Genomic DNA, 26,668 nt, shown 5'->3' with positions numbered 1-26,668 from the left:
CAAACTTAAGATACATTACTCTCTGTCCCTTCATCTAAGTCATTTAAACAGATTGTAAGTAACTGAGGCCCCAGCGCTGATCCTTACAGTTACAGCCTGAAAACTTGAAAGTGCTCTGTTTATCCCTACTCTTTGCTGCCTGGCTGTTAACCAATCCTCTGTCCATGCTAATATATTAGTCCTAACTCCATCAGCCTTTACCTTGTCAAAAACAGAATTACCTGGAAAAACTCAGCAGGTCTGGCAGCATCGGCGGAGAAGAAAAGAGTTGACGTTTTGAGTCCTCATGACCCTTCAACAGAACTGTTAACTCTTTTCTTCTCTGCCGATGCTGCCAGTTCTGCTGAGTTTTTCTAGGTAATTCTGTTTTTGCTTTGGATTTCCAGCATCTGCAGTTTTTTGTTTTTAGCCTTTACCTTGTGTATGAATCTTTTGTATGGCACCTTACTGAATGCCTTTTGGATATCCAAGTATACTACATCCTTTTATCTACCCTAATAGTTACATCCTCAAAAAATTCTAATAAATTTGTCAAGCACAATATGCCTTCAATAAAACCATGCTGACTTTGATCATACTATGAGTTTCTAAACACACTGTTAAGACTTCTTAGTAATAGATTTCAGCATTTTCCTGACAACTGATAACAGGGTAACTGACATGTAGTTCCCTGTTTTCTCTCTGCCTACTTTCTTGAATAGTAGTGTTACACTGGCTAACTTCTAATCTGCTGGGAGCATTCTAGACTCAAGGGAATTTTGGAAAATCATAACCAGTCCATCTACGATCTCTGCAGCTACCATAAATTATGTCATATAAGTTGACCCAGTGTATAAGAGGACTCAATTTTTTTGGCCCCAAAAGTCATGTTTTTGAACAAAAACAGGAACAGAAATACCTGGAAAAACTCAGCAGGTCTGGCAGCATCAGCGGAGAAGAGCAGTTGATGTTTCGAAACGTCAACTGTGCTCATCTCCGCCGATGCTGCCAGACCTGCTGAGTTTTTCCAGGTATTTCTGTTTCTGTTTTTGTTTTGGATTTCCAGCATCCACAGTTCTTTGCTTTTATCTCATGTTTTTGAATATACTTGGCATATCTCCCTTTTCGGCCACGACGTATTATACTTGCATTAGTAGTCAATCTCAATTTTTCACCTGCAAATGCATGCCTCACTTAACAGTATCTTATAACTGGGCGCAAGGAATAAAGCAGACAATATGGGCTGTGTTGTGAATATGCACGTGAGTTTAAGACCCACCCACTCCTTGTGTCAGATGCCAATGACATTTCCAAATGGCAACCACCCACATTTATGCCAGTAGTTCACTTTTGTACTCGGTGCATAAGTAGACTCCACTTTTGGGGGAGATCTTGAGAGGCTCCAAAGGTCGATTTATATGCTGACATCTACAGTATCCCTCTTAGAACCCTAGGATGTAGGCCATCATATTCTGGGGATATGTTAGATTTTAGCTCTTTAAGTTTCTTCAGTACTTTTCTCTGCTGGTAATACCTTAATTTCCTCACTCATTATTATTTCTGGTATATAACTTACTGTGAAGATAGACACAAAATATTTGTTCAATGTCTCTGCCATTCCCTCATTTCCAAGATATTTTCTTCTGTCTCTAAGGAACCAACGTTTACTTTAGCTTGTCTCCTTCTTTTCAATTGTTGCCCACTTCTAATTGCCCTTGAACTGAGTGACTTGCTTTGCCATTTCAGAGGGCAGATAAGAGTCAGCCACACTGCTGTGGATCTGGAGTCATGTGTAGGCCAGACCAGGTATGGATGCCAGATTTCCTTCTCTAAAGACCAGACGGGTTTTTACAACAATCTATGATAACTGTCATGGTCACTATTACTAAGACTAGCTTTCAATTCCAGGTTTATTAATTGCATTTAAGTTCCACCAGCTACTGTGGTGAGATTTGAACCCATGTTCCCACAGCATTAGCCTGGACCTCTGGTTTACTAGTCTAGTGAGATTACCGCTATGTCACCATCTCCCCCAATTTACTCTCATATTCTATATTTTCCATTTTTAATCAATTTTTTTGGTGTCCTTTGCTGGTTTCTAAAATACTCCCAATTCTCAAACTTATTATCCCAATTCTTTGAAACATTATAAGCCTCTTTTACTATCCATAACCTCATTAGTAAACCACACATGGATCTTTCCTGCTGAATTTTTGTTTTTTTAATGAAATGTATTTTTGTTGAACATTTTGAATTATGGATTTAAATGTTTCCCACTGTTTATTTATCAATATGCATTTTGGTCTATTTATTCAATAAACTCTCCACTTTCTCTCCACTTTGTATAAGTTTAAGATTCTTATGTGATTGGAGTATGTCATTTTTAAACTTAATATTCAATTGTATTATGATCACTATTCCCCAGCTGGATTTTTTTTACTGTGCCATCATTAATTACTCCTGCCTCATTGTACAATACGAGATCTAAAATAACTTTATCCCTAGTCGATTCTACAACATATTGCTCCAGGAAACTATCCCAGAAGCATTCTACAAACTCACCTTCTAGGCCATCTTTACCAAGTTGACTTGTCCAGTCTATATAAAGATTAAAATTCCCCACAGTTATTACAATGCCTTTGTTACAAGCTCCAATAATTTCTTGTTTAATGCTCTGTCTTAAACCTCCTCTTAGGGGACTTATTAACTATCTCACCAGCATTTCTTGGCCTTTGCTATTCCTAATCTCCACCCATACTGATTCTACTTTAAAATCTCAGCATAAATCCTTTCTTACAATGTCCTCATGTCATCCTTTCCTATCAAGGATACCCCTTTTCCATTCTGCCTGTCTTGAACACAGAACCTTATAAGTAAAAGTGTTATCACCGAGCTACCCAATGCTCCAGTGATGCCAAGCTTTGATTGCAAAATCTCATGTACCAGGAGTCCTTGTGGGCCACGGAGGTATGGACCATGAATTTTAAGGAGTTTTATAATCTGCATCCTTGTTCCGTTCCTCTAGATCCCTTAAAAATGTGGTCCTATAGGATCACAAACCGGACATCATAGAAAATGGATAACTGACGGAGATATGGAATTTTTGGTTCTAGATAGGCAAGAGTTAAGCTGAGTAAGAGCTGAGCTGAGTCTTGGTTTCAATCTACTGAGCGCACAGATGTGGATGCAGGATGATCTGTGTATAGGATGAGGCATGTAAAGCTTAGAAGGAGCAAATTATCTATAAAATAGAGGGGCAAAAAAAATGATGATCTAAATCAGATCAAGTGGAAAAGCTTAACCTCTGATTCAAAATGGAGGGTGGAGGAACAGGGCAGTACGCTGTAGCAAAGGTACTGTTTTCAACCTAGAAAGGTTAGTGGATAAAATGGATGTTGTTTAATATAAAAAAATGACTAAATCAACTCAGTGGTTTTCTCCAGCTGAACACAAATGGAAAGCTGAAGACACTAAAGTGACGATTTGCTCAATCAACTATAAAAACAACAGAGGGGAAAGACTTAAACAAAAACAGAATTACCTGGAAAAACTCAGCAGGTCTGGCAGCCTCGGCAGAGAAGAAAAGAGTTGACGTTTCGAATCCTCATGACCCTTCAACAGAACTTGAGTTCTGTTGAAGGGTCATGAGGACTCGAAACGTCAACTCTTTTCTTCTCCGCCGATGCTGCCAGACCTGCTGAGTTTTTCCAGGTAATTCTGTTTTTGTTTTGGATTTCCAGCATCTGCAGTTTTTTATTTTTGTTTTTATCTCTGAGGGGAAAGACTTGCCTGATATCATTTTGCACTTTTTCTCAATTTCCTGTAAACTTCTGTATAACTGTAGACTCTACAATACACATTTTACTTGTTTAAATATAGAGCTCCCAGTAATTTTCTCACAGCAGAGGTAAGTAAAGTAACAACTTAAAACCTCCTCTCTCAATCACTTCAGTAGAATCACTATCAAGCCTCTTTAAAAGCAAACAATAGATGTCAAAGGTGGTTTTAAGATATTTCCTCCCCAAGATAAGGAAAGAGGTCTTTCAATTGTTCTTGACATCCATACTACCTACTGATCGTACTCTTGTTAACACTTGCTTGCGTTTGTGATAACTTGGTCTTTCATAATTCTAAACCTGTGCTCACTTGTCCTACTGCCCAAGTGCATTTGAAATATTACTTTAGTTTCGCTTTCTCGATCATTTTAAGTAGCGAACAGTGGACATGTTTGAAAAGCAGAACAATAAACAGGACTACGGGAAGACAGCAGGACAGAGGGGCCAATACATACACAATAGGTTAGATTTTCTGATCCTGACACAGGACTGAAGTGCGTCGGGTGGATAGCACCCAAAACTGGGATTCCTGACCCCACTCCTGGGACTGGCAATTCTCATCGGCGCAGGATAAGGGGGCTGGTCGGGAGCCCGAATGCTGCTGTCCTGACGTTGCCAGCACCATTGATGGAGGGTGGATTTTGGTGGGTGATTTGAATTATATGAGTAAAAAGGCATCACGAACCATGAGTGAACCATGGTTTGGAGACAGGAACTGTATGAAAGGTCAGTACAAAAGGGATTACCTACTTCACATATCATAATGAAACATATATTTGTTTTTACTAGGACATTGATTTGAAAAGGTAAGTAACCATTAAATAGTGTGGTTGCTTGGTTGTTACTTCTGACAACTAGAAAGCTGGCAAGGGAAAGAACAGCATTGTGAAAATTGAAAAGTCTTCAGCTGCATTAGAGTGCATTATCCATTGGATAAAGTGCTATTCTGAACTGTACACTATTCAAAGGCTAGTCCAGTTTGGAATCAGATTTAATCATGTGAAATGTCCCCATTGTTTTCATTTTTTCCTTTAAGTTTAGCTCAGCTATCTTATACTAACATTTGGAAGTCTTTGAAAAGCACATACATCTGTTAGATTAAGCAAGCTCATGGTTCTCTGGACAGCTATTAAACAGCCCCTGTTGAGCAGAATCCATTTGTGGTTTGGAAGGCTTTTTCAAAGCTTCGATAGATGGCTATCTTCTTGCTGCGTTCAAAGCCTCGAATGGATTCCGCTCAGGAGGTTTTGTTGACAACAGTTCTTCAGTGGAATGTCATTATCAATGCTTGGTGCCTTCCAAACCACAAATGGATTCTGCTCAACAGGGGCTGTTTAATAGCTGTCCAGGGAAACATGAGCTTGCTTAATCTGTCAGATGTATGTGCTTTTCAGAGACTTCCAAATGTTAGTATAAGATTTGTGGTTGAGGATATTGGCTGATTGGGTGGGCAGTTTGAGGGAGTAGGTATGGAGGGCTGAGGGTTAGGGAGCCTTACAGTGGTCTTCACAACTGATCTGATGTCTCAGTGAATGGAGGCAGGCCTTTCAATCTGGCTACCTCGGCATCAGCCTGCCTCTGTCCCTGACTCAGGACTGCCGCCAGCCCTGTCAGATTAAATAGCACCAGTGGGCACTGCCGGGTAAGAGGTGGGGTTATGATCTCAGGAAATCTCCCAACTCCAAACTCCTGTCTTAAAGATAAAAATTCAGCCCAATGAACCAAATGACTCCTCCCTTCTATTTTGTAAAGGTTTATGATTCTACCTTAAGGTATCGCTATAATGTGTTGTTTCCGATTCTGAGGCTAAAGTTCCCTTGAGTTATCAAGCTTTTTCTCATATCTCTTGCTTTTGATGCAGGGGAAGGCAAGAACATATAGAACAACAAATGTCTGACTAAATTACCATCATCCTGCAGAGAAAGAGAAGGTTTTACGCAAATTATATTAACGAGTGATCTGACCTAAGCAACAAAGAACTGTTTTCTGGAGCAAAGCAAGTTGACAAAGGCCTCAAACCTCAAAGTGGGAATAGGAAACCATCTATGATATTACTTATCAGTAAAGGCATTTCCATATATCTATGCTTGCACTCATCATGGTGTCTAGAGATGCAAATGAGAAAAGGTTATATCATTGCATGTGGAGGATGCAAATGAGCAATTATACTTCAGGCAATGAGTCTTATAAATATTTCTGGTATATAGCCGCCCGTTTGTTTGACTAGTTTACAAGCAAACAAAAAGCTTGAACTTGGCCTGTAGCACATTTGCCTGGGTAGTTGCAAAACCCTCTGCAGGTATAATTTGTAAAGGGGAGGGAACGATGGTGAAAAGTTGCCTAAATGATTACAAGGGTACAAGTAAAACTTGAAAGCAGGACTGCTGAAAGAGTTTATGGTCCTGCTGCAAGAGATGCAATCAAAGGAAGCATGGCTATTTGGGGTGAAAGGCCAATCATCCAATAAAAGTACTATGTGAATACAGAAAGGTCACCCATCTCACATATATTCAGGTCCAAACAAAGGAAGAGATTTATAGCTGTCATCAAGAAAGAAGGGCAACGTGCAGAATCATAGAATAGTTACAGCATAGGAGGCGGCCATATGATCCTGTCCGTGCCAGCTCTCTGCAAGAGCAACTCACCTAGTCCGATTCCCAGCTCTTTCCCCCATAGCCCTGCAAATTTTCTTATCAGGGGCTTAATTCAATTCCCTTTTGAAAGCCACAATTGAATCTGCCTTCACCATACTCTAAGGCAGTGCAATCCAGATCCTAACCACTTGCTGGGTAAGAGAAAGTTTTTTCTCCTGTTGCCTTTGGTTCTTTTGCCAACCACCTTAATTTTGTGTCCTCTGCTCTCAACCTACTGTCAATCGGAACAATTTCTCTCTACCTACTGTATCTAGACCTCTCAAGATTTTGAATTCTATCAAATCTCCTCTCAACCATCTCTTTTCTATGGTGAACTTCTCAAATATATCAACGTAACTGAAGTCTAGAGGTGCCAACTGTGAGTAAATGTACTCTTCGAGGTTTCATCATATGATGTGACCCCATACCCCAGCCATTCGTTGGCCAACAAGGCCATCCTTGTGATGTACTGCCTTCCTATGCCAACTGGAAAGCAAGATGATTCATTACGCAATGGGATGATGCTTGACCGTCAGCCAAACAGCCTTTTTTCCTATTTTCAACATTTTCATATCTAGTAAGCAGAAATATTCAAAGAAATTATTTTAAAAACTATCTTTCTTAATGTTCCATTGATTTTTCTCCAGAATTCCACACAGCAGTGTGCAACTAAGGTGATTATATTTATAATTTCACCGGGTGTGGGTGTCACTGGCTAGGCCAGCATTTGCTGGCCACCCCTAACTGCCCTCGTGGTGGTGGTGAGCCGCCTTCTTGAACCGCTGCAGACCGTGTGGTGTAGGTACACCCAGAACGCCATTAGGAAGGGAGTTCCAGGATTTTGGCCCAGTAACAGTGCAGGAATGGCAATACAGTTCCAAGTCAGGATGGTGCATGGCTTGGAGAACTTGCAGATAGTGGCATTCCTACATATCTGCTGCCCTTGTCTTTAGAGGTGGTAGAGGTCGCAGGTTTGGATGGTGCTGTCGAAGGAGTCTTGGTGAACTGCTGCAGTGCATCTTGTAGATGATATATACTGCTGCCACTATGTGTCAGTGGTGGAGGGAGTGAATGTTTAAGCCTGTAAGACTCTGGCCAGTATCTCTGCAATTTCCACCCTTACTTCCTTCAGCATGCTCAGATGCATCCCATCCAGTTCTGGTGACTTAACAACTTTTAAGCACAGCCAGTCTTTTGGCACTGTGGATTTACCAACACCACATGGACTGCCATGGTTCAAGGCAGCAACTCAACACCACCTTTTCAAGGGCAATGAGAAATGGGCAAGAAATGATGGCTTTGCCAGCAAAGACACATTCCACGAAAGAACTAAAAAGCCTTTCTAAATACCTTCTCCTTCTTAATTTCCAGCTAACTCAGTATCTCAGCAATCTCCTCATTCATTATAACCGTGACAGCATCTCATTCCTTGGTAAAGACAGGAGCAAAGTACTCATTTAGCTCCTTAGCCATGCCCTCTGCCTCCATGTGTAGATTCCCTTTTTGGCCCTGAACTGGACCCACTCCAACCTGCCCTACCCATCCATCAACTATTTATGCCTATAGAAAACTTTTGAATTCCCTTTTTTGTTAGCTACTATTTTCTTTTCAGGCTCTCTTTGCCACCATTATTTCCTTTTTCACCAGCATCACAGGTGCCAGTCTTCAGCCAATTCAATTCACTCCTTGTGATATGGAGAAATGGCTGAAGGCACTGGATGCTGCAAAGGCTATGGGCCCTCTCAATATTCCGGCAATAGTAATGAAGGCTTATGCTCCAAAACTTGCGGCACCCCTAGCCAAGCTGAACCAGTACAGCTACACTTGTATCTACCTGGCTATGTGGAAAATTGCCCAGGTTATGTCCTGTACACAAAAAGCATGACATATCCAACCTGGCCAATTACTGTTCCGTCAGTCTACTCTCCATCATCAGTAATGGAAGGGGTATCAACAATGCTGTCAAGCGGCACTTGCTCAACAATAACCTGCTCAATGATACCCAGTTTGGGTTCCTCCATGGCCAGTCAGCTCTTGACCTCAGCCTTGGTTCAAACATGGACAAAAGAGCTGAACTCCTGAGGTGAAGTGAGAGTGACTGCCCTTGACATCAAGACCGCATTTGACCGAGTGTGGCATGAAGGACCTCTAGCAAAACTGGAGCTAATGAAAAAGAGGGGGAAATCTCTCCGCTGGTTGGAGTCATACCTAGCGCAAAGGAAAATGGTTGTGGTTATTGGAGGTCAGTCATCTCAGCTCCAGGACATCACTGCAGGAGTTCCTCAGGGTAGTATCCTAAGCCCAACCATCTTCAGCTACTTCATCAATGACCTTCCATCCATCATAAGGTCAGAAGCGGGGACGTTTGTTGTTAATTGCACAATGTTCAGCACCATTCACGACTCCTCAAAAACTGAAGCAGTCCATGCCCAAATGCAACAAGGCTGGGACAGTATCCCGGCTTGGGCTGACAAGTAACATTCGTGCCCCACAAATGCCAGTCAATGACCATCGCCAACAAAAGAGAATCTAACCATCGCCTCTTGATGTTCAATGGCATTACTATCACTGAATCCCCCACTATCAACATCCTGGGGTCCACCATTGATCAGAAACTTAACTGGACTAGCCATATAGATATTGTGGCTAAAAAACAGGTCAGGACTAGGAATCCTGCAAGAAGTAACTCACCAGCTGACTCCCCAAAGCCGGTCCACCATCTACAAGGCACAAGTCAGGAATATGATGGAATACGCCCCACTTGCCTGAATGAGTGCAGCTCCCACAGCACTCAAGAAGCTTGACACCGTCCAAGACAAAGCAGCCCGCTTGATTGACACCACATCCACAAATATTCACTCCCTCTACCACCAACACACAGTATGTACCATCTACAAGATGCACTGCAGGAGTTCACCAAGGCTCCTTTGACAGCACTTTCCATACCCACGAACACTACCATCTAGAAGGACAAGCAGATAGATGGGAACACCACGACCTGGAAGTTCCCCTCCAAGTCACTCGCCACCCTGACTTGGAAATATATCGCTGTTCCTTCACTGTCGCTGAGTCAAAATCTGGAACTCCTTTCCGAACAGCACTGTGGGTGTACCTACACCACATGGACTGTAGTGGTTCAAGAAGGTAGCTCACCACCACCTTCTCAAGGGCAACTAGGGATAGACAATAAATGCTGGCCCAGCCAACGAAGCCCACACCCCGTGAATGAATAAAAATAAAGTGCTCTGCGCATATATACATGAGTAAAGCCCTTTTCATAAAGTAAGAAATATTAATATTTAAAGAGTAAGAATCAGCCAATTGCTGTTCTCTACAAATTTAAAATGAAATGTTTAGTTAAATTTAATTCGTAAGTACATGGCAAACCAAGTTTGACATGGGACTGGATTTACACTATATTGCAGTTCTTTACTGTCTCCAGGGAACGTCACTCCAAAGTCAAGTTGGGCCCAAACTCCAGATTTATATTATAAGATTAGCTCAGCACTGACACTAAAATTGTAGAGTGCATGCAAGCTTCATCTCTAACCTTTAGCTTTCCCCCCTTGAGATGCGTCGTCACTGTGGGCTTCTGTCAGTTGTGCTTTAAAACCCAATTGTGGTCAGCGACTCAATAGTGGCCCACTCTCAAAAGCACATGGCTGACCAGTCCAAGGTTCAGGGGGTTAATATGTCATGCTCATGCCATTGTACAGCCTCTACAACAATAACGTGCATAGGTTAAAGGACAGAAAAACCCTCCACACAAATACAAGAAAAATTTCTAACCATGTAGACTTACAAATTTGCCAACTAGAATACTTTAATTACTTACATAAATATGCTGCTTTAATCTTTGCCAATCTGATTTTAAGGTTTTTTTGTTGTACATTTAGGAATTGTAAAAAATGAGCTTAACCGAGATATTGGCTTTTTGTTGCTTCTGCCTGAGAGCATGATGAATGGCCCTAACTGCACCACTCCTTGCAATAATGCAGGTTAACAGGGAGCAGTGGAACTGGGAGCAAGGTTTCTGCTACCTAGAGGCTTCCTGCTCCCATAAGTAATAAATCAAACATGCTGGTCTTGTAGTTTGCAAATAACACTCGGGTTTTTTCTGACCTGTGGCCGGCTGCAGCACTTAGCCAGTATTTCCTGTTTTGAGGCAGCTGGTAAAGGCTTGAAGGGTGCACATGTGTATACTGATCTCAGTATACCCTCAGACTCTTCCCCTCTCTCTTATGGTACTGTAGAAGTGCAAAAGTAGTGGAAAAGTGGGCAGCACAAATATTTGAAAAGAAAGATTAGACCCAGTTCCGCCGACTGGAGTGTCCCCTTTTCCTTTTGATATTTCCCTTCAGCTCCAAATATCTGACCAATTGGCCAACTATCTCCAACATCCTAGGTCCAGCTATACTTATATACTTAATTGTTTTATCAATGACCTTCCTTCCATTATGGGATAGGAAGGGGCTGTGCATTGAAGATTACAGAGTATTCAATCAATTCACAATTCCCCAGATAATGAAGCAGTTCATGCCCACATGCAGCAAGATTTAGATAACATTCAAGCTTGGGCTGACAAGTGGCAGGGAATGACCATCTCAGGCACTAACCATAACTTAGCTGGAATAGCCAAATAAATATCATGGCTACTTTCGCCTGTCAAAGGGTATTCTGTGGCAAGTGTCTGCACTGGAGTGCTGTTTTGGGCAGCAGTAGAGTGTTTAATTGGACTTTAGTGACTGAGAGAGTTTAAGGATTAAATTATATTTAAAATCTAGTCTTTCTTTAATTTGGTAATTAACTAAAAATTGCTGTTAGGGTTGGAAGGTGAGCTTTAGTTCAGCCTTAAAACAGGGCTCATACAGACTCTGGTTGCAGCTGCAACTAGTTAATTAGATAACTAGAGATAGAGATGTTCAAACTCATGAGAGGGCTGGACAGAATAGATAGGGAGAAGCTGTTCATGCTTGTAAAAAGATCAAGAATGAGAGGGCACAGATTTAAAGTCATTTGTAAAAGAAGCAAATGGGACGTGAGAAAAAACGTTTTTACACAACGAGTGGGTCAGGTCTGGAATACACTGCCTGGAAGTGTGGTGGAGGCAAGATCAATCGAGGCATTCAAGAGGGCATTAGATGATTATTTGAACAGAAATAATGTGCAGGGGTACAGGGAAAAGCAGGGCAATGGCACCAGGTCATAATGCTCATTTGGAGAGCCGGTGTAAATACGATGGGCCGAATGACCTCCTTCTGTGATTCTGTGCAGTGGCTCACCTTCTGACTCCCAAAGCTTCTTCACCTCTACCAGCACAGGTCAACACTGTGAAGGAATACTCTCCATGATCCTGAATGGTTGAAGCTACAACATAAGCAGCTTGACACCAAAGATAATGCAGTGCAGGTGACACCCCAACTACTAGCTTATATTGCCACTCCCTCCACCACCAGTGCACCCTGGCAGCAATGTGTACTATCCACAGGATGTACTGCAGCTTATCGCAAAGGCAACAGCACCTTTCAAACTTGTGACCTCCACCACCCAGATGACAAGAGCTGCAAGTGCATGCGAATATCATCACCTATTAGTTCTCTTCCAAGGCACATATCATCTTAACTTGGACAAAAAAAGCTATTCCTTTAATGACGCAGAGCTAAAATCCTGGAAGTCTGTACTTAGCTTTGTGTCCGTACCTTCACTTCTTGAACTGCAGAGGTTTAAAGTGGCTCAAAGCCACTTTCTCAAAATCACTTTAATTTTGCTACATGGAAGATTCATTGTCTGTTTCCAACACAGCAAAATCAGAGGTGCTATTTTCAGGATGTGGTGTTGCTGGCAAAGCTGATATTTATTGCCTATTCCTATAGAGATTCTCCCCAACCAACCTTACCAAAACACATTAGTATGCATAGCAACAGTGATTATACTTAAGAGGTAATTATTGCTTGTAAAGTGATTCAGCACATTCTGTATCAATGCCAGTTCATTATAAGATTGAAGGAAACTTGCAATTGCATTTGATATATCCAAGCAGACATTTTTTTTAACGCTGTTTCACACACCCGATGTAGGGATCATAGCCAATCGATTCAGAAGTAAACACGACTGTAGCTTCAGGAATGAGAACCAGAAAAAAAGCATGTCATTTAAACAAGACAAAATGAGAGATGGTGCCTTCAAGAGTGATTTTACTAAAACCAGTCAAAATGCTGATTAACTCTTTTCAATCACACCAACACTTTACATCTTAGTTTATACGCAGTACTTGTATAATTTCTTGATTAAATATCTGTTGTACACCTGGAAATCAGAATGTTCTGGAATGTATCACTTAGCTTCATAGCTGGGGGTGGGGGGGGGGGCGGGGTGAGTTAATTAGGTAAGTTTCAATTCTGAAGAATGGAGACTAATATTATAAAGAATTATAAGTGCACTACAATTGGCTTAGGCACTCCTGGCATTAGTGGCGGGGCGGGGGGGAGTGGAAGAGCTCAGCTGAATTTCCCGCTTCTGATCTATATTAACTAAGTCTTGATGGACCACGTACGTAATTGTGAGAGACAGGGGGAATGAGTGGGAGAGCAAATATGGGGGCAAGTGTAAGTGAGACACAATGTTAGTAAGAATGCAGAAGTATGAGAGAGAGAATGGGATTGACAGAGCAGTTGAAAGTGAGAACAAATATGAAGGTGCAAGATAGAATGAATATGATAGGTAGTGCAAGACAGATAAATGTGCATTAAGATTTTGTACACAAAGAAAAAAATATGAAAACGTGCTCACATGAGAGTGGGTACACTCGGCGACATTAAAATAAAACTCGACTGTGATCTTTCCACACAACAGCAGGGGCCCAGGAAAGGAGAGAAGAAAATTGGAAAGGAAAGGAAACACAAAAGCTTATTTAAGAGCATTTCTGAGCAGAGGAACACGATGATAGAAGCTGTTGATAAAACATTTCACTTTCATGGCTTATAATATAACCTGTATTGTTTGATATACTGCTGTCACACAAAATGTCTGCTATTTATTGTGCTACACATGGAAATGGAATAAAACCTGATGAAATATTTTTACTTTATTCAATTCTTCAGACATCACAAACATTGCAGAAACAGTAGCTATTACTGAATCTGATCTGTCTGATGCTGATACAACCCAAGGGAGCTGTCCCTTGCTGCAGTTCACAAAAAAGATCATATTTACCTGCCATGAAACTTAACCAGAATGAATCAGAAAGTTAAGCTGCTTCCTAGTTTATTACTCTGGGATTCAAGCTGATTAGCAAACCTTACTAGCAAAATTACTTTCTGCCCCCCATTGCCAATTTTCTCTTCCTGCAATGCCACTGCCATCAGCCGCCCTTGCTCCAGTGGCTATTCTTTTTGCATGGTCTGTGCTGCAAGTGTTAAAATCATAGCATAATGTACACAGAAGAAGCAATAGTATCAGCTGCAGCTCAATTAGTAGCTCTCTCGCCTCAGAGTTGGAAGGTTGTGGGTTTAATTTCCCTTCAGACACCTGAGCCCAAAAATCTAGGCTGACAACCCAATGCAGCATTCAGGTGTGCTGCACTGTTGGAGGCAGGGTCCTTCAGATGAGGCTTTAAAGAGATAGCCTCCGGCTGCCAGCTCAGGTGGATGTAAAAGATCCCTTGGTGCTATTCTGAAGGAGAAGGGGAAATCCCCTTTTGTCCTGGTCAATATTTATGCGTGAATCAATAATATAAAAACAGATTACCAGGTCATTATCACATTGCTGTTTACGAGAGATTGCTGTGAGCAAACTGAATGCAACATTTCTTACATTACAACAGTGACTACACTTCAAAAATAGTTTATTGGCTGTAGAGTGCTTTGGGATGTCCTGTGATTGTGGAAGCCACTGCGGAAAGCAAGTCCTATTTTCCTTTTCATTCTGCTCATCATGCCTATACCGGCTATTTGAGCTATCAAATTAGTCCCACGCTGCTACTCTGTCCCCACAGCCCTGTTAAATTTTCCCTTAAATTATTTATTTAATTTCCTTTTGATTGTTGCTTTTGGATCTATTTTTACCACCCTTTCAAACACTGCACTTCAGATCACAACAACATGCTGCGTTTAAAAAAAATCCTAATGTCAAATGTAGTTCTTTTGCTAATCCTTAAATCTGTATCCTCTGGTTACTGATCTTTCTGTCACTGGAAATAGTCTCTCCTTCCTTACTCTATCAAAACAGTACATAATTTTGAGCACTTTGATCAAACCTCTTCCTTGTTTCCTTCCCTAGTCTCTACACATAACTGAAGCCCCTCATCCCTGGTACCATTACAATAAATATTTTCAGCATCTTCTCTAATGCCTTGGCATCTTTCCTAAAATGTGCCCATAACGGAACACAATACTCCAGCAGGGGCTTAACCGATGTTTTAGAAAAAATGTTTAGCATAATTTCCTTGTTTTTGTCCCCTATGCTTCTATTAGTAAGATCAAGAATCCCAAATACCTTGTTGACAGTCTTTTCAACTTGCATTTCAAAGATTTATCTTCAGTCTCTCTACTCCTACTCCTCCTTTAAATCTATACATTTAGTTTAAACTGATTGCCGCTCCTCATTCTTCCTAATGTATCACTTCACATTTCTCGGTGTTAAATTTCATCTGCCAAGTGTCTGCCCATTTAGTCATAGAGGTCTACAGCACAAAAAAAGGCCCTTCGGCTTATCGATTCTGCAATGGTCAAACAAGTACCTAACTATTCTAATCCCATTTTCCAGCACTAAGCCCATAGCCTTGTATGCCATGGCGTCGCAAGTGCACATCCAAATACTTCTTAAATGTTATGAGGGTTTCTGCCTCTACCACCCTTTCAGGCAGTGAGTCAATGTTCATTACTACTCTGTTACTATCCTCGTCATTGTTTACTACATTTTCAAAGTTTGTGTTATATGTAAAATTTGAAACGATGCCATACACTGACGTCCAGATCATTGATATACATCAAAAAGAGCAGTGGTCCTAATACCTACGTCTGGGGAACACCACTGTACACTCCATTCCAGTTTGTAAACAATCATTCACCACTGCTTTCTGCGCCTTAGGCAATTTCATAGCAACCTTCATAAATCACACAGATTAGGGAAGGGACATCATAGGCATGTTTCATCCCATTCTCACCCACTGTCCACATTCCAGAATGAATCATTATGCTCTGATCACAAGGAGAAGCCTTGGCTGAGTTTCCACCTCCCCAGTTTAAGGATGATGAGGTCATTAGCCAATCCTTATAATTGCCACAAGGATGGTTAGCTAATTTAGCGCAGACTAGGTTATTGTAGTGTGAATAGCTCAGTAGTGTGATACATTTATCAACTTAACCTTCAATGCAGCATTAAGAAATCAGTCTTAGTGAAAGTGACAATTGTTCAAGATGCTTTTTTTTGATAAAAATAAAATCCATACCTTATCTTTTGAAACTTTATGTGAAAAAGGACATGTTCCATCTGTTCTTTTGCACGTTCCACGTAGGAATCTGCCAAAAAAAAAAGTGGAGATTAAAAACTGCGAGGGGGCCCTGTAGATTTCAATGTCCTGAAAGTAAAATGTCAGTGATTGTTCCAAAGAAGTGCTGTTTTGACTGCACTGTAGTCACTTTGTATAATGAGCATATACCACTAAAATAAGGTGAGAAATGAAACAAGTTGGTTGATACAGCTGCAGATGAAATGGAAAGTTTTCATATTGAGGTGCCCCATTGCAATGTCAGATACCTGATATATACCGACATGCAAAAACTGTTCCCAATTCTGGTTTGGCAAGGAAGAGTGCCATCCAAAACACTTTGCATCATTCTGACTCTGATATAAATACAGTGCTGCAAAAGAATGGGGTTTCCACTTTGCATTCACTCTATGTATGCTTCTTATTTCTTTAAATATCCTAGTTGCTGTAATTTTAAAAAAAATGGAATTTCTGTTTGATCAGCATAATATATGTTTCATCTACTATATGGTTAATAGAAATCAAATTCACCGATATAGACACACCTTGTACAGACTGCTACTTTTTCAGGGTCATGTATGTAGGGACAATTGTCCCCTCGATTACACTTTCCGAACCTGTTGTAGTACATGCAATATTCTTTCTTCTTGGATTTCTTCTGCTTGGCCAGTCTGATTATAGCCAAGCTACGCTGCACAGCACGACTGCGGGCACACAATATTTGGTTAGATTAGAAGAAACTCAAGCCTCATCTTTCCAATCAATGTTGATTTAATTTAACAATGGCAGTAAACCTTTAAAAATAAATGGATAACTTTAATAGCAAAATCTAACTGAACGAGACATGTGCACAGTGAAGACAAGATCAACTGGTAATTCCTCCCATGGCAAGCTCATCACTTTGGGTGCACTGGCATCACACAAGGCAGGAGGAGGAAGAAAAAAATACAACCACTTGTATGCTGGGAGCAAGCACAAGCCAGTCACTCTGGCTCATCAGGTTGGCTTAGATTTGGAAGAAGGCTGCCTAGGTTCATGGCTGAGGGAACAATGTGCAAGGGCCTAAGAAACTTGGGAGAAGGAACATCTTTAATTACCTTAACTGCATCCAAGCCCATAAGATCTGTCTCAAAGATAATGTTGACCCTATGGTCTGCAAAAATACATTATGACCATTATTTCAGAATTTTTAGAAGGTTCCACTGGTTAGATGAACCAAGTCACTCGCCATCCTGACTTGGAAATATATCGCCATTCCTTCACTGTCGCTGGGTCAAAATCCTGGAACTCCCTTCTGAACAGCACTGAGGATATACCTACACCATATGGACTGCAGTGGTTCAAGGTGGCGGCTCACCACCACCTTCTCAAGAGCTATTAGGGATGGGCAATAAATGCTGACCCAGCTAGCGAAGCCCACATCCCATGAAATGAATTTTTAAAAAGTCAAAATTCTTTACAACTTAACTATTATTCTATTCTAAACCTTATGCTGTTTTTTATTTTTGTGTTTGGCAGGAAGGAGGGAGAAAACATGATGAGTTCGTAACAATGGGGCTAGAACAGAGTCACCTGGAAGCTCCTAGGCTCCCACCCCCGGTTGGAACAAACTTACAGGCGTCATGAATCCTGACGATATAGTTTGCTTACAAACAATCCTGACAGAGGATTTCTAAAAGCTAGTGGGCAGTTACAAAAAGAAATCACAAATGGAATGCTGGTCTTTATCTTAAGGGGAGCAAAGAGCAGGAAGTTATGCTTCAGTTGTAAAAAGCCTTGGTTATACAGCCTTCTGGAATACTGCATTCAATTCTGCATACTACACCTTAAGCAGGATATACTGGCCTTTAATGGGTCAGATTCACCAGAATGATACCAGAGCTATTAGGATTAAATTATCGGGAAAGGTTGCATGAAGTTGATTTGCAACCCCTTGAGTTCCAACTGAACCCTCTGGTCTATTACCCTCTCTAAATCTTTTCAATGAGAACTGCTGGGGTGATCTCAGCTGCCTCAATTTCTCTGCTCTCCTCACTCACTCCAATTTATTTCCCTCTGAACTTGCAACACTCCATTCGCCCAGGTCCAATCCTAAGGTTGTCATCAAATCTACTGATAAGGGTAGCATTATTGTTTGGTCCACTGACCTCTACCTAGTGGAAGCTGAATGCCAGCTCTCTGACACTCCCTCCTACCTTCCCATTGACCATGGCCCCACCACTGAACATTAAGCCATCATTTCCAAGACTGTCACTGACATCACCTCCTCTGAAGATCTTCCTTTCACAGCCTCCAATCTCATAGTCCACCAACCCTGATCTGCCCTTTTCAACCTTCCCAAAATTCACAATCAGAACTCGCCCTGTTGACCCATCATTTACCTTGTTCTTGCTCATGAACTGCTCTTCCTGTTTTTGAACTGATACTTCCTACCTGGACTCAATTTTTCTCCCCTTGTCCAGTCTCTTTCCACCTACGTCTCTGGTTCTTCCAATCACTAACACTTTCCTGACCCCAACTGTCCCCTTTTCACATTCACTCTCTCTGTGCCTCCATCCCTTGTCACGCTGGCCTGACAGCACTCTGCTTCTTCCTTGAGTGGAGGCCGAACAGTTGCTATCTACATGACTTTGTGAACTCATTCTCACATTGAACAGCTTCTCCTTAGATTCCACTTACTTCCGTCATATAAAACGTGTTGCTACAGGTACCCATATGGATCCTAGCTATTCCTGCCTTTTTCTGGGATATATGGAATATTCTTTGTTCCCGTTCTACTCAGGCCCATTGCATCCACTATTTATTTTTGTAATGCACGCCCAATTTGTTTAAGTGTGCAGGCCTTTTACAATTTTTTGAGTAGCTGCTCAAGTGTTAAAGGGGTCAACTTGCGCTTGGCTTGTGCAGAAACCTTCGTGTTGCTCTACTGTCTTATGGGTCAGAGGAAACGTGCTCAGATCTCCTTCATCTCATTTCTGGTATATTGATTACTTCATCAGTGCTGTTTCTTGATCTCACCCTGAACTGGAAAGTTTCATTCATTTTATTTCCACTTTCACCCTTCACTTGCCTTCACATGTTCCATTTCCAACTTTTCCCTTCCTCAATTAACTGACTCCAGGAATGGAGACAAGCTATCAATCGATACCCAATAGAAGCCCACTGCCTCCCGCAGCTACCCCAACCAAACTTTCTCACACCCAGCTTCCTGAAGAACATGATTCCATTCTCCCAGTTTCTGTCTCCATCTCATTTGTTCTTATTATGTATACATTCGTACCAGTGCTGCCAATGTCACTCTATTCCCTCAACAGAGAATTCTCTCCCTACTTTGGTGGTAAATAGTGTCTGCTTCATCTCCATACTTCTGCTTTCACCCCTTCCCACCTCTCAGAACCACAATAGGGTTCTCCTTGTCCTCACCTTCCATCCCACTAGCTTCCACAATTAAATGCATCAATCTCCACCATTTCTTGAAATTACAATTTATTTTTCCATTTTGTCTGCTTTATTCACTGCTCACGATGGGGTCTCTTATGCGTTGGGAGACTAAATGCAGATTGGGTGACCGCTTTGCAGAACATCTATGGTCATTTCACTTCCAATCACCTGTCATTTTAATACTCCGCTCCTCTCCCACTCTGATCTCTGTTATTTTAATACTCCGATCCACTCCCACTCTGATCTCTCTGTCATGGGCCTCCTACGCTGTTCCCAATTATGCTAAACATAAGCTTGAGCTTAGGCACCTCATCTTTCAATTAGGCATTTTGGCCTTCTGGGCCCAATACTAAGTTCAACAATTTTGTTTGTGGACAGCAGCTGTTGGTAATAATTCGTGCATTTTCCTATTCGCACCTCCTTTAGACATCTTTTGTTTCTTTACTTCTCTCATTACCACCAGATTTTGCCTTGCTTCATCATCCCTTTAGTCAATTAATTTCTCCTGCTTTCCTTTAGTACTTTCTTCCCTCCCTCTTTTCCCTGAATCTATACTTGCTTCAACCCTGATACATCTCTAACTTTTTTCTCTTTTGATGAAAGGTCACTGACATGAAACTCTGATTGGGATTTAACGTGGAGGGTGCCCTAACAGGGGGGAACACCCTAATCCATGGCCACAATCTCGCCATGTGGTGTGGGCCCACCTTGCTGCTGGTAAAATACCAGTGCAGGCAAGTAGGTGATACGCACAACACACCATGAACACCACCCCTCCCACATTCCACTAGATTTTACACCATCCTCATCTTCAAGATAGGAGGTGGAGGAATTTGGGGGCCAGTGGGGGGGGGGGGGGGGGTTTGTTGGCAAGCACAAAATTCCAGCCTCCGTTTCTCTCTCCACATATGCTACCAGAACTACTGATTATTTCCAGTATTTTGCTGTATAAACAGAAAATACAAGTTCCCCCAGGAATGATACAGCACTACAATTTTGAAAAGGGGCGGGGGGGGGGGGGGTAGGGTCATGGGAAATCAGAATTACTAATCCATTTGATATGGGGTCCTTCGAACCAAAAGATCTAACTGAATGGTGTAATGGCTTGAGGGGCTGAATGATCTACTTCTGTAACTATCTTCCTAAAGTTTAAAATAATGGGAAAACATACCTCTGCTGTAATAAAATTAAAATTTACAAAGGACTGCATTTCCAAAGTTCACCATCATGAAATCTTGTGGAAATAAATTAGCTTCTTAGAAGTTGTTTGAAGGTTCCTATTTTAAACAATGCAGCTATGGGATCACCATCATTGTTAACAAGCAGCACTTCAATCAGCTGGTCTTCAACCTAAACTCTGGCTTCAATATGTTGATGACACTTTTGGCATATGGCAACATGACAGGAGGGAAAGTCTTAGTTTCCTACAACACCTTGACAATCAACATTTGAGTATTAATTTTACTATAGAAATGGAACAACTTTCCATACAATGTCTTGATGTCCTCATCGCCAAGTTTCACAGCAGCACACCAATACATCATGTCTATAGTAAGCCCACTTGCCCTGACAGTTACCTGAACTACTGATCTTTCCACCATTCCTCCACCCTCCAGAATTGTTTCCAACACCCTCAGAGGGCCTACTCCATCACCACCTATAACAAGAACTTAGCCACATTAAGTTTATACTTCAACCCAATGGATTTCGTTCAAAGGTTAACACATGTGCACCTGTTACTTGCTCCATAATAACTACTTCTATTAAGACAAATACACTAGTTCTACCTCACATAGACTACAACATATACTTGTCAGTAGGCATAGGAGTTCGACACAAGTCATTTAAGAAGCTCCACTCCATCCTTCATGCCCACAAAGTTAAGAAACCATCTCACAATAAACCAGGAGTTTACAGCATACCAAGTGCTTGCTAACTGGTTTACATTTTTACGTTGGGGGAACAGACCATAGACTACACACTACACTCAAACAACATTAAACCTGCTTCAAACATAGTGAATGGGACAAATCAGCGATCATTAAACACAGTCAACTTAAGAACCATCACATTCAATGGTCTAACTCTGGACTTATTTCACCCATCAAGTGCTGGCATTCAGGAGGCATCAGGGAGGCCATGGAGAATGCCAACACCACACGATTCCTAAAGGCAGCAGCAATTCCCATCAGTGACATCTGGCCACTCAACACAATAGTCTGACCAATCAGCAATAATATCCCACCCATATTCCCATCCTCCACTATCTGAAACTGCTTCTTTCACCTGTTCCAGTAATTCCTCCAGGGGATGGACAGGGTATGCTGCCTAAAATATCAAGGTCTACCAGTTCTTCTAAGGCACACTTTTAAGATAACAACTGCTCTTTCAAAGCATAATTTTAGTGTAATTGTAAAAATCATCTTACTCAAATTGGCTTCTGTTAATGCCTCTTACAAAATGTGGGCTGCAAGTCACACCTGTACGTACGTCTGCCATGCCATCAGATGTTGTGATGCAAGAAGCTATGCAGACAAGGCCATTCTCTCTCAGGATTGCCTTTCATGCTAGCGTGACTGAGACACAATGGAATAATGTACAACTGACACTGACAGTACTCAGCAAAATTCAACCTCCAAACAATACATTTAAAACTAACCCCCAAGTCATGAAAATCTGGAAAATAAAATAAGACCAACTTGGTATTAACCAGAACAATGAAGAAATACATTAACTGACCTTGCAATGTGCCGATGAGCAACCGCTTTGGTCAGGCTGCTGGGCAAATAGAGACCACTGCTATCGAAATCAGCTTCCAACTTGACTGTTTGAAGGAAGGGAAAGAGACCAAAAAAAGTCAGACGGCTTCAGTCTACCCTTCCTCTTACAATCTGTACTCCTTAAATATAAAGCTTGGTGTAACTGAACCATCAGCTCTTCAACTATCTCTTTTCCACTACTCAATACGCCGTGCAAAGTGGACACGGTTCACTTAAATTTCCATAAATACAAAGTGCTGGATATCTGAAATCAGCTGTGTAAAGCTGATTATGAACTCCACAGATACTGAGAACAGCAGACCTGAGTATGAGAACAGAGAATGCAAAACTCTATTCTTCACATCTGTTCCTTCTCTATACTGAGAAATAGAAGGGCATAAAGAATTTAACAAAACCTTCTGGAGGATGTAACAGATTAAAGGATCAAAGCTGTATGTACATCTGCTAACGAAGAGCAAGTTTTGACTGATTATTATTAAAATGGGGGCCAACATGGCTGGGATTGGTCAACACCAAACATTGCACCTAATCGACTAGAAAGAAAAATATAGTATGAGAGAAAGCTAAATGACACATTGAGCCCACTCCTTCTAACTGAACCTGAACTGCAGGAATAGAAAATGCTGAAAACATTAAACTTATTAGTCAACATCACAGATTCACCCCTGGTGCCACCATGGTCACCTTCTGTTTGCCCCAGGACTCCATCCTTGCTCCTGTTCTGTTGAGTCCTAGTGCTGAGGCATATTCTTTGAGCAAAGGGGAAGCTTTATTCTACATCTCTGTGCTATATCTGACCTGGGTACACCTGAACCTGATAATGGGAGCCCAAATTGGCAAGAGTTCCATTCCCCTGCATTGACTATCTGTACCTTGAGCACAAAATAACATTTAAATAAACAGGATCTAAAATTAAAGTCAACTTGGGTGAATGGGCAATAATTGGAAAACAGTGGCAGAATCGGACAGAGTCAGCATGGATTTACGAAAGGGAAATCATGCTTGACAAATCTACTGGATTTTTTTGAGGATGTAACTAGTAGAGTTGATTGGGGGGGCGGGGTGGGGGGGCAGATGGGGGAGCCAGTGGATGTGGTTTGTTTGGACTTTCACAAGGCTTTCGGCAAAGTCCCACATAAGAGATTAGCGTGTAAAATTAAAGCGCATGGGATTGGGGGTAGTGTATTGAGATGGATAGAAAACTAGTTGGCAGACAGGAAACAGTAGGAAAGAGTAGGAATAAACGGGTCTTTTTCAAAATGGCAGGCAGTGACTAGTGGGGTACCGCAGGGATCGGTGCTGGGACCCCAGCTATTCACAATATATATTAATGATTTAGACGAGGAATGAAATGTAATAGCTCCAAATTTACAGATGTCACATGGGTGGGAGGGTGAGCTGTGAGGAGGATGCAGAGATGCTTCAGTGTGATTTGGACAAACTGAGAGAGTATGACAGATGCAGTATAATGTGGATAAATGTAAGGTTATCCACTTTGGTAGCAAAAACAGGAAGACAGATTATCTGAAAGGCTATAAATTGAGAGAGGGGAATGTGCAACGAGACCTGGGTATCCTCATACACCAGTCACTGAAGGTAAGCATGCAGGTGCAGCAGGTGGTAAAGAAAGGAAATGGTATGTTGGCCTGCATAGTGAGGGGATTCGAGTACAGGAGCAGGAATGTCTTCCTGCAATTGCACAGGGCCTTGGTGAGACCACACTTGTAATAATGTGTGCAGATTTGGTCTCCTTATCTGAGGAAGGATGTTCTTGCGTGGTTTACCCGACTGATTCCTAGGATGGTGGGACTGACAGGAGGAGAGATTGAGTCGGTTAAGATTAAATTCGCTGGAGTTCAAAAGAATGAGGGGGGATCTCATAGAAACCTATAAAATTCTAACAAGACTAGACAGGGTAGATGCAGGAAGGACATTCCCGATGGTGGGGGAGACCATAACCAGGGGTCACAGTCTGAGGGTACGGGGTAGACCATTTAGGGCTGAGATGAGGAGAAATTTCTTCACCTAGAGAGTGATGAGCCTGTGGAATTCGCTACCACAGAAAGTAGTTGAGGCCAAAACATTGTATGTTTTCAAGAAGGAGTTAGACATAACTCTTGGGGCGAAAGCAATCAAAGGATATGGGGAGAAAGCGGGAGCAGGCTATTGTGTTGGATGATCAGCCATGATCATAATGAATGGCAGAGCAGGCTCGAAGGGCCGAATGGCCTTCTCCTGCTCCTATTTTCTGTGTTTCTATGTAATTGGGAACCAAAGTGCCCATGTCCCATGATCACTTCTTGAAATAAGAAATAGGAGCAGGAATAGACCATTTGGCCCATCGAGCCTGCTCTGCCATTCATTATGATCATGGCTGATCTTCTGTTTCGATTTCCACATTGCTTAAAAATATTCAGTGACCCCGCTTCCACCGCCTTCTGAGGCAGAGCTCCAAAGGCACACAACCCTCAGAATAAATTTCTCCTCATCTCTGTCCTAAAAGGGTGACCCCTAATTTTAAAACAGTGCCCCCTAGTTCTGGGACTCACCCACAAGAAGAAAAATCCTTTTGACGTCCACCTTGTCAAGGCCATTCAGGATCTTGTATACTTTAATCAAATCCCCCTCACTCTTCTAAACTCCAGTGGAAACAAGCCCAGTCTATCCAACCTTCCCTCAAAACAACCCACTCATTCCAGATATCAATCTAGTAAACCTCCTTTGAACCGCCTCCAATGTATTTACATCCTTCCTTAAATAAGGAGACCAAAACTGCACACAGTATTCAAGGTGCGGTCTCACCAACCCTTTGGTTAACAAAAGCATAACACCCTTACTTTTATGCTCAATCCCTCTCGTAATAAAGGATAGCATTTTATTAGCCTTAATTACTTGTTATACCAGCATACTAACTTTTTGTGACTCATGTATTAGAACACCTAGATCCCTCTGCACCTCAGAATTATTCAGCTGTTCTCCATTTAAGTAATATTCTGCTTTTTTGTTCTTCCTGCCAAAGCGAACAGCTTCATATTTTCCCACATTAAACTCCACTTGCCAGATATTTGCCCACTCACTCAACCTATCTATATGCATCTGCAACCTCGTCCTCTTCACAACATACTTTCCTATCTATTTTTGTGTCATATGCAAATTTAGCTACCATGTCTTCACTCACCTCGTCTAAATCATTAATGTAAATCGCAAAAAGTTGAAGCCCCAGCACAGGCCCCTGTGGGACGCCACTCATCACATCCTATGCCAATCAGAAAAAGAATCATTTACGCAAACTCTCTGCTTTCTGCCAGCCAGCTAATCTTCTGTCTATGCTAATATGTTACCCACTACACCAAGCGCTTTTATTTTCCATAATAATCTTTGAGGTGGCATCTTCTCAAATGTGTTCTGGAAATCCAAGTACAGTACATCTACTCCCCTTTATCCACTGTGCATGTTACTCCTTCAAAAAACTCCAATAAATTGGTTAAACGTGACTTTCCTTTCACAAAGCCATGCTGACTCTTTCCGATTGCTTTGAGCTCTTCTAAGTGCCCAGCTATAACCTCCTTAATGATTGATCCTAACAACTTCCCCATGACTAACTGGCCTATAGTTTCCTGTTTTCTGCCTCCATTCCTTCTTGAATAGAGGGGTTATATTTGCTGCTTTCCAGTCTGATGGAACCTTTCCAGAATCTAGTGAATTTTGGAAAATTAGCACCAGCGCATCAACTACCTCATTAGCCACCTCTTTTAAGACCCTAGGATGTAATCCATCGCGACCTGGACACTTGCCAGCCCGTTGCTCCATCGATTTCCTCAGTACCGTTTCCCTAGTGATGTTAATTTCACCAAGTTCCTCTCTCCTGCCCACCTCCTGATTTGCAGCTATTACTGGAATGTTTTTTGTATCCTCTATAGTAAACACAGGAGCAAAATGTGTTCAATTCTTCCGCCATTTGTCTATTATCTATTAACTGCCCACTGTCACTTTCTAGAGGACCAACACTCACTTTACTTATTCTTTTCCTTTTTAAATACCTGTAGAAACTCTTGCTATCCGTTTTTACATTTCTAGCAAGCTTCCTCTCATACTCTAATTTCTTTCTTCTGATTAACCTTTTAGTCATTCTCTGCCGTTCTTTATATTCTGTCCAATCATCTGTCCTGCTACTCAGCTTTGTGGAGTTGTATGCTTTTTCCTTAAGTTTGACATTTTCCTTAACTTCTTTAGTTAACCACGGATGGTGGGTCCTCCCCTTAGAATTTTTCTTTATACCAGGAATGTACTTATTCTAAATACTCTGAAATATCCTCTTAAATGTTTGCCACTGCTTCTCTATTGATCTATCCTCTAGCCTAGTTTCCCAGTTCACTTCAGCAAAATTTCTGTCAATTATCACTGGATTCAGCTGTGTTCAGCAATGTCACAATCCATCCAGCCAGCACAATCGTTCCAATGATTCTTTTTTATTTATTCAAGGGTTATGGGATTTGAACCCTGGGTCTCTGG

The 26,668-nt window shown here is 41.6% G+C and overlaps 1 protein-coding gene across 2 annotated transcripts in view; it reads right to left on the bottom strand.

Annotated features, from left to right (window-relative positions):
* Nucleotides 1–26,668, bottom strand: part of zc3h3 (zinc finger CCCH-type containing 3) — a 297,424-nt gene that overhangs the window by 106,944 nt on the left and 163,812 nt on the right. For both annotated transcript variants that reach the window (XR_005943320.1, XM_041189962.1), the window contains exons 6-8: nt 22,116–22,200; nt 16,481–16,639; nt 15,897–15,966 (exon numbers count right to left, since the gene is read on the bottom strand). Coding sequence is in view for 1 of the 2 variants with exons in the window: in XM_041189962.1 (XP_041045896.1) it covers nt 15,897–15,966; nt 16,481–16,639; nt 22,116–22,200 (314 nt within the window). In the remaining variant the exon portion in view is untranslated. The remainder of the gene's footprint in view (nt 1–15,896; nt 15,967–16,480; nt 16,640–22,115; nt 22,201–26,668) is intronic.

The sequence above is a fragment of the Carcharodon carcharias genome, chromosome 6 (assembly GCF_017639515.1).
Source record: "Carcharodon carcharias isolate sCarCar2 chromosome 6, sCarCar2.pri, whole genome shotgun sequence".
NCBI lineage: Eukaryota > Metazoa > Chordata > Chondrichthyes > Lamniformes > Lamnidae > Carcharodon > Carcharodon carcharias.
The sequence above is the reverse complement of the archived record's forward strand: the minus strand, read 5'-3'. Positions and strand labels throughout refer to the sequence as shown.